Here is a 12,963-nt window from a genome sequence, read left to right on the forward strand (position 1 = left end):
TGAAAGGTGATTGTTCAGAGGATATATTTAAAATAGATTTAGCTTATTTTATTTTTGAACTTAATGATTTTGAAAGCTTATGAAATGAGTGAAAGGACCCTACTCTATTTTCTCCTAACAGAATTTCATATATTCAGATTTTACTATTTAATTAATGACAAAGAAATCCAAGAATTTTATGGAGATGCATGTCATTAGAGTCTGACACGTGAATCATCTCACGGTCCATATGCAATGCCTTTCAGAAGTTTTAATTTTTCTTCTTTTTCTATAGGCTTGGCCAGAACTGCCCAATGTGAATGTGGATACATCCCTTGACCATGAAACTCAGGTTAAGGTATAGTTGTGTGCAGATTTCTGTCCACATTGCCCTAAACATCTGGATACTTATAAGTTTTATCCCAGCACTTGGTTAAACAACATTCTGAGCATGCTTGTCAACCGGTAATTTCTTGGTAGAATGAGATCAGACAGAAACAGAAAACACAATAAGCAACTAAACTGGAAATGTGTAGAGGGAAATCAAGTGAAGTGTCTTCACATGTGTGCCTCTAATAAGTGGTATTATGTTTAAATCCAGTGGCGCTTGAAAAATAATAAATTGAAATCCAGAATATTTTAACTGGAGAGGTTATGAACAGACTAGGTTTTTAATGGATTGTCCCCATATAAGAAAATATGCCAGCCAGTTCAAAAGGGTTGATGTTTTTGATCTCCACACTTGATGTCACATCAACCTGGGCATCTAGCCTCCCCTTCTGCAGGTCACTTTTTCCTGGATGACTGGTCTCCTTTATTTGGTCAGTGTAGAAAAAATATTTACATATCTAAAGTTGGATCATTTAGACCCAGATAGTTAATTTTCCAGTTCATATGATTAAAGGTCCGGTCATTAAGTGGATCTCATGTTTCAAGGGGGTTTGAGACTATCTAACGTCCTTCTAGGAGAATAAAGAATGCAGTCAGCCTTCTCTGAGCTTTGTGTTCACAGTAAACTCTGTAGAAGCAACAACAGAGCTGAGACTAGTTTCAGACCCTGAGTGGGGCAGTGCCTTGCACAGGTACCTGCTCCTCACCCCTTCCTGGTCCCCAGACTCCCCTTCCTGGACAGGTGAAGACCCATCCTGAAAGTATGTGTTTACTCTTACAGCTGTACAGAGCCAACGTTGCTTTTCCTGACTTCTTACGTAATAGTACAGCCGCATGGTGGAAGATGGAAATCAAAGAGCTCTATGAAAATTCCCAAAAGTCAGGGGAGAACTTGAAGTTTGATGGACTGTGGATTGTAAGTGCACCCTTGGTGGTTCTTCTTTGGAAATGTTAGGAGTCAAACCATGGAGAGGCAATGCAGAGACAAGCAAAGGAGGGAGCTAAGGCTGGAGGAATGAGAGAGAGGGATACTCTTGTATAGTTGAGGTGCTGGACCCCTAGCGACACAGAGAGGATTGTGCGTCTGCCCAGGAACATGCCTGCAAAAGCTGGAGCCCTTGGAGGAGCTGGGCCACTACTGGAGACGCTGCCAGAGAAAGTGGGGGAGGGACAAATACCCCAGCTTCTCTTATCTCCCAACCTCCAATCGCTGGCCAGTGCCTCCCATGGGCCAAACTACTCAGAAGCTAATGCTAGGGGAGCCTGAGGGGCCATCCGGTGATACGGGGTGGAGCAGCGGCTGGCAAGGCATCAACTCAAGAGACAATCGGTGTTCACCACGGTGCTGGTACAGACTCATTTTCAAAGGCCTGTTCAGATATTGCTTACACATGTCAGTGGGGCTTAAGAGCAGGGCTTCATGAAATATCTGTGGGACATGTGTCCAAAGGCTCTTCTACTTGTGTTTGTCTAGGGATAGGAGGCATATCGGTGTTCCCATTTTCTTCCTCACTGTCCAGTGGCCTGAAATCCTGAGCATCTTCTAGGCCAGGTCTCAAGGGTTTCGCAGGTCTGGGCTAAGCTGAAAGAAGGTCGTAATTCACCCAGAGGTAGACCTACAAGCCCACTGGCCACTATTCTCAGAGTAGGTAGACCAGAGCAGACACATGGAAGATTAGCCTGAGCAAGGCAAAGCAGATAATGAAGAAACGTGTGTATCTCCGAGGAATAGGGAGATGATTACTCTGGGATGTTTGTTCTGGGGGAGGGAAGATGTGGCTGAAAAACTCAAGAAATAGTAAATAGGTTCCCAAACACCTGCCTTTGCCCTTAGTGTATCCTGTTAAAAGTAGTTCAGTTTATAAAATCTTAACTTTTCCACTAACAAAGTAGGCAGTGAACATTCACCTCAGGAACCGCCAGTGCCTAAATTTAGTAATAAACCCCCAAGTATGATTTCATTTCCAGATTTGGTTCTGGGTTACCTACAACTCTTCAGGGCTGCATCTACTGCAGAAAGCGAGACACTTGTCCTTGTGTTTGGTCTCTGCTGATGTCAGAATCAGTCCAAGCTACTAGACTAAGAAAGAGTAGGGGAAGAGACTAGCACCATGGGCCACAGATAAAAAGTGAGTAATTCATACATAGGAAAACAAAAATGGGCTTCTTGCGTGGGGAGATGCATCAAGGAATCTCCTTAGGTCATGGATCCAGCATGAGCTCCATATTTTTGCTTTTATGAAATAATCCTCACAAGTTTAAAAATGCCAGGTAAAGGGGCGCCTGGGTGGCTCAGTGGGTTAAGCCGCTGCCTTCGGCTCGGGTCATGATCTCAGGGTCCTGGGATCGAGTCCCATATCGGGCTCTCTGCTCAGCGGGAGGCCTGCTTCCCTCCCTCTCTCTCTTTGCCTGCCTCTCTGCTTACTTGTGATCTCTCTCTGTCAAATAAATAAATAAATAAATCTTTAAAAAAAAAAATGCCAGGTAAACTAGGAGTTTTATCCTCTACGTAGATAAACATGGGTTCTTAGAGTCCATCTGGGTCAATGCCTTAGAGTAAACGGAGACAATGAAATGATTAGCTGAGGGCTTAAATAAGATGCGTTCATCTCCGTGAAATCTGTGTCCTCCAGAGCCAAGGTCATAGTGTCTCTGACATCACAGAATCTTTCTTGTTAACTCATTGCAGGATATGAATGAGCCATCAAACTTTGTGGATGGATCTGTCAGGGGCTGCCGCGATGAAATTCTTAATAATCCACCCTATATGCCATGTATGTAAATGATTCCTTCATCAAATTACTCCCCTACTCAAAAACTCTGAAAGTTTTCCTTCTCTTATCAAAGTGAAGCCTAATTTTGGAGAATGAAAATACTTGTACACATGACATAAAATCCCAAATAGAATAAGCTTGAACAAGTGTAAATTACGAATCAGGCATAGAAATAATGACATGATGTATTATGAAAGACCGAGCAATGGATGATTACATTGGTAACTGTGAACTGATTGCTCACACTTTAAATAATCGTGCCCCCCGCCCCCAACACAGACTATTTTGATTAGAGGATGAAAATCTAGGCTCTGTTCTCTCTCTATCCATGTCCACAGACACTTCATGAAGGACGTGCCCTAGTTGTCCTGTAGTACAAACAGAAATAGAGCATCATAGAACCTTACCATCAAAGGTATTGCAGAAAGTTGATCCTTACAGAAACCCAGGGAAGGAAGCAACTTACCTTCTTAGAAACACCAGACCAGTAGTTTGTAGGACAGAATCTGCAATCTAAGTTTCTTGATGTTTGGGTCACAGTTATCCTGTCCATGGTTCACTAACTCCTGCATCCCTTTCCCACTGTCTTCCCTTCCTCCTCTCTTCCCTTCTTCCCTCCTTCCCTCTCCCATCCTTCTCCTCCCTCCCCCAACATTTATGTATCAGGCAAGTGCTAACGAATCAGAAAATTTAGAGACCTTAATACTGTTGATTGAAACAAGATCTATTCCCTTGAGAATGTTACCATCTAGTGGAAGAAACAGTCATAACAACAAAGGAGTTTATTGTACAGATAAGTGGGCTCTGGTTGCGTTCTATAAATATCAGAGGACAATGAAGCGTGCCTTGCCCAGCTCCACACCCTGTCTTTACCCTTCATTAGTTATAAAGATGTTGATTTTGTAGACAAAACAATTCTTGAAATTGGAACCGTTGACTGGTAACCAAGTCGTTGAGTGAAATGGAGAAACCGCACAGCTAGTGAGCATTTCTCGTGAATGAACACAGCAAGTTGTTTGGGAAGTAACTCTGCCTTTCCACTCAGATCTGGAGTCCAGGGGAAAGGGCCTGAGCAACAAGACCCTGTGCATGGAGAGTGAGCAGATCCTGCCGGACGGCTCGCGGGTGCGGCACTACGACGTTCACAGCCTGTATGGGTGGGCCCAGACCAGACCCACCTACGAGTAAGTGTGTTCCTAGAGAGGATGGCTGGATCCCAAGAGCATGCAATCCTTGATCTCAGGGTCATGAGTTTCAGTCCCATGTTGGGTATAGAGATTACTCAAACAAATAAACAAATGAACTTAAAAAAAAAAAAATAAAGGGAAGAAGCCTACCTAAAATTTAGTCAAGCTGAAGGGAATGTTAAGGCCTTCCTGGTCACCTGGATTCCTGGCCTCTATGTCAAGGGGACAAGTAGAAGCCACACCTTCAACTTGAGGTAGTTTCTAAGACCTTTCCTTTCCTGCTGACTCAGGACCTCTGGTATGGCCGGAAGTGAGTCACTGGAACTTTCTTCTTTCATGGCCTTTGTTGGGCATGCCCAGAGCCTTGTGCATGTGCTGTCTCTCTGTCAGTCCTCAGGAGTATGTAGGATCTTTGCAAAATTCTCCATGGTTCTACTTCTCCAGAATTTATTCTAAGAACAGCCGAGCTTTGTTTGCCCCAACTGAACCCCAGCCTGAATACCTATGACGGTGCCAGAAAATTGTTACTGTTTTGGGAATTCCCAGGCTCTGGCCACAGAGCCTTGGGAATAGAGATTATCCAGGGGGTTGGAAGCTAGAACAAAAGTATCAATTATGTTCTGGGGCTGGTGCTTTTCACAGAGCCCCCAAAGAGATCAGACCTGTGGGGCTGCTTCAGGGCTGCTGGCTGTTGGAGCCACTGAACAAGGGATGGGGTCAGCTGGGAACAGCCCAAGTTCAAATCCCACAGACCTCACTGTCCTGCCAAGACTGAGTCATTTTTCTTGGATAGATCATTTCCATTGCTTTCCAGAGCTGGTTAATTTCTAGAGTTCTGAAATGGTCAGTGACAAAGCTCTTTGTCTCCCATCTACCCTTCCTCTCCATCCCTGCCTTATTTCAGACCATCATTATCTCTCAGTCAGACGTGTGTGTGGATGCGTGTAAGTGTGTATCCATCCAGGTGGGAATTTATGCTGGTGTGAAATATTGGAATTGACCCAATGGATTAATCTCTGCCACAGTAGCTAACCCCTTTCCCTAACATCATTTACTGAATAATTCATCTGTGTCTATTGATTTGTAATGCTTTCTTCAGCAAATATGTGAATTAAATTATGTACTTGGATCTGTTAATAGCCTTTCTCTTTTTGTTCCATTGATTTTCCTCCCACGCATTGTTTTTATTTTCTTACTGAAGCTGCAGGCAGAAGACCCACCTTCCGCAGGGAGGTATTTGAACATCCTTTGTGTATATTTGTCCTTGTGTGCCAAATTTATCCCACTTTGTGAGGAGTAGGACAGAGAGAATTACCAAATAGCTGTAGTCATATATACTCTTTTTTTTAAATTTCTTTTCAGCGTAACAGTATTCATTATTTTTGCACCACACCCAATGTTCCATGCAATCCGTGCCCTCCCTAATACCCAGCACCTGGCTCTCCCACCCTCCCACCCCCCGCCCCTTCAAAACCCTCAGGTTGTTTTTCAGAGTCCATAGTCTCTCATGGTTCATCTCCCCTTCCAATTTCCCTCAACTCCCTTCTCCTCTTATTTGGATCCCGGATCTGCCTCCTTGCTCTTTAAATGTCCTCTGATAGATTGTCCAACTTCTCCGAGCTTCAGTTTTGTAACAGGAAGGGAGGCCAAGGAGACCTTCTCAGGAGGTTGTGAGGCGATATATACAGGAATGACCAGGCTAATACCTGGTTAGAGCAATTGCTCTGTAAACACCTGCCTCACACCTCACCCAGCTCCTTCCTGCCACCTCGATGTAGGCAACTAGTTAATTTGTTATTTTTTTTAAAGAAAGGAAATCTACATTTAGGGGATGATGGATTCCAGTTGTCCTGCTGTGACTCTTGGGATCACCTTTAAATAGCAGATGCTTCCAGGGAAGACACCTTCTGGCTCCAAATGGAACACCATTGCCGCCTCATACTCCAGACTGGAGCGGCTCTCTGTAACGAAGTCCCACAGCTGTCCCATCCTTGAATTCGCGCCCAATTCACTTCCTTGTTCCCTTCCAACCAGAGCTGTGCAGGAGGTGACGGGACAGCGAGGGGTCGTCATCACGCGCTCCACGTTCCCCTCTTCTGGCCGCTGGGGAGGCCACTGGCTGGGTGACAACACGGCCGCGTGGGACCAGCTGAGGAAATCCATCATCGGTGTGTGGCCTTCCCCCCGGGGCCCCCGGCTGGCAGGGAGCGGGCTGGGGTGTGTCCTGGCAGAGACATTGGTTATGTCTGTGTATCATTCACATGGCAGTGAAAGCAGCAGGAGCTGACTTCTCTGTGGGTATGAGTTTGAGTCTCTACCCATCATTTGATATTTTCATCATTGTTGGCCCAGGGCTTCGAAGTAGGGTATGGAAAAGACAGGGCAAACCTACCCTCTGAAAGGGCTGCTTTGTCCAACACAGCTGTGTCTTCTTGTTGCAGGCATGATGGAGTTCAGTCTCTTCGGAATATCGTATGTAAGTTACATTGGGGCCGTTCTTAATTAGTCATATTCCAGCGTGTCTGCAACCTACAAAAGTCCCACCTCATGTTCTGATTTTGCATCTTCCCAGACAGGAGCAGATATTTGTGGCTTCTTTGGAAATGCTGAATATGAGATGTGTGTTCGCTGGATGCAACTGGGGGCCTTTTATCCCTTTTCCAGAAACCACAACACCATCGGGACCAGGGTGAGGCGGCAGCTGGTGCTCAAATCACAACTTCTTTACCCTCAAAAGAAGCGTCCTTCTTTGTTGAGGAAAAATCATAAAAATCAGACCCTCCATTTCTTAGGAAACCCACAGAGTTCAAAACCCCAGAGTTATAAGCAATTCTCAAGAAAACACTTTTGCTCATGTCTTGAGGGATGCGTGCCTATGAGGACAGCAGGGTTTGTAGCTCCCTGTGGAGCTAAATTAAAAGCAGCTCTTCTTCCTTGGAGAATTTTTATTTTACTCAGATCCATCCAAGCTCTGTCAGTGCTGCATAGAGCCCCGTCTCTCCAGCCCTGTGCAGGGGACTTAGGAGTCTGTGATGAAGAGTGGGAAGGAAGTAGCACTAGTTCAGTCAGACAGCAGGAGCAAGAGAGAGAATGGAACAGAAATGAAGGGAGGGATCTATGTCACTGGTGCCTGGGATAAGTACTTGCTGACCTTTTTCTGATAAAGTTAGCATAGCATAAAGAAGTATCTGCCCCATGTTCCTGTATCTCTTTAGAGACAAGATCCTGTGGCCTGGAATTCAACCTTTGAGATGTTCTCCAGAAAAGTCCTTCAGACCAGATACACCCTGCTGCCCTACCTCTACACTTTGATGCATAGAGCTCATGTCGAGGGCAGCACTGTCGTCCGACCCCTTTTCCATGAGTGAGTACTGTTTCCTGCAAGCAGAGGTTCTGACCATGCCTTGTGGAGAGCACTCTGCAACAGTCCTAACAGTTTGGTGGGTACTTCATACTTCTTACTTTTTTTTTTTTTTTTTTTTAAGGTTTACGAATGACAACGAAACGTGGGATATAGACCGTCAGTTCATGTTGGGTCCTGCCCTCTTAATCAGCCCTGTGCTGGAAAGTGTGAGTTTTTTTGGTCATAGATTAGAAACCCTCAGTCACATAATCTCAAGTACAAGAAGGGCGTTTTAAAGATCATCTTGTCCCACTCGCTCTTTTCCAGCAAATACCTTTCTAGAACATATAAGGGAGATATTTTTTTTTTCAAAATCCCCATTAATGAAAACTTCACAACCCCAGCTGATTTCTCATTTTAGTGTCTTGTTACCCCACATCTTTATAAAGTTAACCTTTAAAAAAAATGTTTTCTCTATGTTTGAAGAATTTTCTCAGATCTTTTTTTTTTTTAAAGATTTTATTTACTTATTTGACAGACAGATCATAAGTAGGCAGAGCAGCAGGCAGAGAGATGGGGGAAGCAGGCTCCCTGCTGAGCAGAGAGCCCAATGTGGGGCTTGATCCCAGAACCCTGGGATCATGACCTGAGCCTAAGGCAGAGGCTTAACCCATTGAGCCATCCAGGCGCCCCTTCTCAGATCTTTTGCAATTAAACTTCCTAAACTCAGGACACCTGGGTGGCTCAGTGGGTTAAGTGTCTGTCTTTGGCTGGGGTCATGATATCAGGGTCCTGGAATCGAACCTTGTGTTGGTCTCTCTGCTCAGCATGGAGCCTGCTTCTACCTCTCCATCTCCCTCTGTGCTCTCTCTCTTTCAAATAAATAAAGTCTTAAAAAGAATCTTAAAAGAATTTTTAAAAACTTCCCAAACTCTTAAAATCATTAATAAAATTCCCATTTTTATCTTAATTCTAGAGAAAGATTTTTATTAATTATGTTAGTGGAATATGCATAATGTGTCATTTTTATGTTTCAGAAAACTTTTGCAATTCCTGCTTATTTTCCCAGAGCCCATTGGTATGACTACAGCACGGTAAGAGCTCACATATTTTGTGAAGAACCAGACTGGTCCGTGCTGCCTAGAGGGGTGACCAGCACTTTCTTCTGTCTTTCAGGGACATAATTTCTAAGGCAGTAATTTTCAACCTTTCAGCCAAGCAAGGTTTGCTTAAACAAAATTATCCACAAAAGCATAATTGGGTAAAATCTGACACCCATATCACATTGACTTTTCTCTCCCCTCACTCCTCCTTCTCTGGAGAACACAGAGAAAAGGCTAGATTTCCAGAGTTTTTAAAAAAGCTGAAATAAGAGATTTTTTCTCCTTTGACTTGCTGTTTCTTGCTGGCTTTCAAACATGCTTCCTTAGAAAGACTTGTATTAATCTGTTCATTTCTTCTGTTCATTTCTTCTCTTTATCTTCATCCCTCCTTGCCTATATTCTGTCTTCTAGGAATCTGGCAATGTGTCGACAGGTGAATGGAAAATCCTGGACGCACCCCTTGACCACATCAACCTTCACATCAGAGGAGGCTACATCCTGCCTTGGCAAGAGCCCGCGATGAACACTCAAGCCAGGTAAGGGCGAGCGATGGTACCGATGGCCACGCTTTGTCATAATGAGGCAGCCTCTCAGGGAGCTGTCCACCTTCACCAAAGCTCTGCGGATAAATAAGTACAACTACAAACCCTCCTATTGATTCGATTCCATAGGTGCCTTTTGACTGGGATCTGGGGGAGAACGCATTCATGAAGTCAGTCTTGGGGAGACCTTTTATCTACAGCTGTGTCTAAGGCCTGGGGAAAATTTTCTTTAATTTTTATTTTATTTTATTTTATTTATTTTTTTAGAGAGAGAGAGTGCATGTGGGGTTGGAGGAGTGGGCGGGGGGAGGGCAGAGGTAGAGGGAGAGAATCTTAAGCAGACTCCATGCTGAGCACCGAGTAGGAGGGATCGATCTCACTGTCCTGAGATCACAACCTGAGCCAAAATCAAAAGTCCAGTGCTTAATCAACTGAGCCACTCGGTCAACCCTGGGGCAAAAATTTTCTTGAGGGTGGTAGCATTTGCCCCTTTCCACACTATTAAGAAAGTTGGGGATATTAATGAGCTCCTTGATTTGTGATGGCTATCCAAGGATGATTTAGTGCTTATTTCCAGGTCTACTTTGATCAACTCGGGATAGATCTTATATAAATATAAATATTTATACATTTATATTTATATATTTATATTTGTGTTTTTGTACTAAATTAAAGGGAACATGTTATGTCAAGAGAGACACACATAAAAAGAACTATAACCATTCAAAAGGAAAGAACTTAACTTAGCCTTGTGGTGTAAAGCATGGTTTCACATGAAAGAGAGCTTTGAGCTGAGTCTTGAATAATAAATAAGATTTGAATATATGAAGGCAGGGAAAGAAATATTCTGGGAGTATTAAAGAGCTAAAGGTGAAAAATGAGTTTGGTTTGGGGCATAGTAAACCAGTCAGTTTAATTGGAGAGTAGAGAGGAAGAGAGATGAAATAAAGTTCACGCAGGCTAAGATCAGGTCATGGAGGGTGTAAATACCAGAGCAAGTCCTTTGCATTTTATTCTGTAGCAATCTGGAAGCTACTGAAGGGTTGTTTTGTGGTTTCCTTCCTAAGGAATTCATATCTTATCATATTACTTATAATGCATAGGTAAGTAAGTATGTTTATTTGATTTTTTAAGTGTCTATATTTTTAATCCACAAGATCATGCCTGATAAGTTCATATTAATTATTAAAAATTCGATCTTTAAAAAATTAAACATCTTGAGGTACATTCAAATTAAAGGACATTGATTAAATATATTTCATATTTATCATAATTATTTATAAGTCCCTTCTATAAAGAAACCACCTCAAAATCCAAACAGATATTCTTACATTACATAAAATAAATTAAATATGACTACATTTAATTAAAATTGGTTTGCACATACATCCTTTGAGATGGAATCCATTTCTAGTTGCAAATATATTTTGATAGATAAATATCTAAGTACATCTAAGCTTAATGGTATTTATACATTTTGCTGTATTATATAGTAGACATTTTTGTGTATAATTTTTGAAAATAAAATTCTGTTTTAAACCATCCAGGAAACCTTAATATTTAAGAGGCATGCAATAAGCCCTTTTATAAAGAAGATACATTTTAATTTCTTATTTTTAGAACTTTATGTGTATTTTATGTGCATTTTTAATGCATTTTTTTTTGTTCTGGATGAGTAATATCTTCAACAGAAACTGTCCTTCATTCTTTTTTTTTTTTTTTTTTTTTTAACACTTTTTTTTTTTTTTTTTTTTTTTTTTAAAGATTTTATTTATTTATTTGACAGACAGAGATCACAAGTAGGCAGAGAGGCAGGCAGAGAGAGAGGAGGAAGCAGGCTCCCCGCTGAGCAGAGAGCCCGATGCGGGGCTCGATCCCAGGACCCTGGGATCATGACCTGAGCCGAAGGCAGAGGCTTAACCCACTGAGCCACCCAGGCGCCCCGAGAAACTGTCCTTCATTCTTACAATTTATAATCTAGAGAAAAATAATTCCTTTTTTTTTTTGTCGTAGTCGACAAAAATTTATGGGATTGATTGTTGCTTTGGACGACAATGGGAAAGCTGAAGGCCAGATATTCTGGGATGATGGACAAAGCATTGGTGAGTATGAATGTTCTAGAATCTCTCCATACGTCACACAGAAAAACCACAGCTCAGGATATAATTGGCATAATCTGTTTCCAAACCTATTTCTGCTACTGTTATAGAGCAATGGTGTTGAGAGAATTTTTGTAATTTTTGCCTGCTCCTTATATTACTATATATATTACTATACTGTAATTACTATAGAACAGTATATAGCCCCCAGCTTTGTAGGTTCAGCAACGTGTTGTTATGGATTCGGCCAGGAAGGATCTGTCTCTGTATAGCTAACTGCCTTGCTCTGATAAAAGTGTGGATGCAGGGGTACCTGGGTGGCTCAGTGGGTTAAAGCCTCTGCTTTCAGCTCAGGTCATGATCCCAGGGTCCTGGGATCAAGCCCCGCATTGGGCTCTCTGCTCAGCAGGGAGTCTTCTTCCTCCCTTCTCTCTCTGCCTGCCTCTGCCTACTTGTGATCTCTCTGTCAAATAAATAAATAAAATCTTTAAAAAAATAAAAAAATAAAAAAAAATAAAAATAAAAATGAAGTTAATAGGGGCGCCTGGGTGGCTCAGTGGGTTAAGCCTCTGCCTTCGGCTCAGGTCATGATCCCAGCGTCCTGGGATCGAGCCCCATATCGGGCTCTCTGCTCGCTCGGCGGGAAGCCTGCTTCTCCCTCCCCCACTCCCCCTGCTTGTATTCCCTCTCTCGCTGTGTCTCTCTCTGTCAAATAAATAAAATCTTAAAAAAAAGTGTGGATGCAACTCTCAGGCTGACAGTTCATTCATTCACAGTGGTTCACAGACGTGGCTCTGTTGTTTTGGGCCAGCCACCTATTACCAGGCACCCTGTTGCTCCTAAGTAGGTTCACTGAAGAGGCAAATGAGAGCTCAGAAAATATCTTAGTGTCTCAGAAGTAGGGAATTAAGCATTGTCGAAAAGATCGTTATGTCAACGAAATATTACTTTGTATGCTTTCCCTAATCTAGAGATAGGACAGTGCTACCTGAGATAATCGGGGTTTGTCACAATAATCAGAACATCCTCTTCCTTAGACATCTTTAGAGAAATACTGATGTGTTGTTACCAACTGACACCCATCATCCAATTCTTGTTACTGTGGACTAGAACATTCTAATTTTGTAACATGTCACAGTTTCTGAAATCATAGCTCGTTTTTCACTGGTAATATCTTCCTTTTCATTTTCTTCATTATGAGGGTAATATATCATCATTAAAGAAAATATTTTAAAGACAGAAAACTAGAAAAAAAGTAATATTACTGCTATATTCTTTTGCTTTCATGTTATTTAAGAAAATGCTTAACTTTTTATATCACTGAAAACATACTGCATATTTAATTTCTGAATGCTATTTCTTTGCACTTAACATAATGATAGAAATATGTCTAGATATTACCATATACTCCTTATAAACACCATTATGGTTACTATATCCCACTGAGAAGATATGCCACAATATATCTGACTTTCTGTAATTACTTTCTAATCTAGGATACAGGATGTTTTCAGTTTTCATTGCTATGAACACCCTCCAGTATTAA

The 12,963-nt window shown here is 42.2% G+C and overlaps 1 protein-coding gene across 1 annotated transcript in view; it reads left to right on the forward strand.

The window, feature by feature from the left end:
- The window catches only part of LOC308352505 (putative maltase-glucoamylase 2), a gene marked incomplete at both ends in the record, with an annotated part of 84,742 nt that overhangs the window by 56,011 nt on the left and 15,768 nt on the right, over positions 1-12,963 (forward strand). Inside the window, 12 exons of the mRNA XM_080818750.1 lie at positions 275-337; positions 1,151-1,285; positions 3,059-3,143; positions 4,189-4,327; positions 6,365-6,498; positions 6,772-6,806; positions 6,903-7,019; positions 7,546-7,694; positions 7,816-7,900; positions 8,711-8,767; positions 9,188-9,312; positions 11,332-11,420. Coding sequence (XP_080674876.1) covers positions 275-337; positions 1,151-1,285; positions 3,059-3,143; positions 4,189-4,327; positions 6,365-6,498; positions 6,772-6,806; positions 6,903-7,019; positions 7,546-7,694; positions 7,816-7,900; positions 8,711-8,767; positions 9,188-9,312; positions 11,332-11,420 — 1,213 coding nt within the window. The remainder of the gene's footprint in view (positions 1-274; positions 338-1,150; positions 1,286-3,058; positions 3,144-4,188; positions 4,328-6,364; positions 6,499-6,771; positions 6,807-6,902; positions 7,020-7,545; positions 7,695-7,815; positions 7,901-8,710; positions 8,768-9,187; positions 9,313-11,331; positions 11,421-12,963) is intronic.

The sequence above is a fragment of the Martes martes genome (assembly GCF_963455335.1).
Source record: "Martes martes genome assembly, chromosome: 11".
NCBI lineage: Eukaryota > Metazoa > Chordata > Mammalia > Carnivora > Mustelidae > Martes > Martes martes.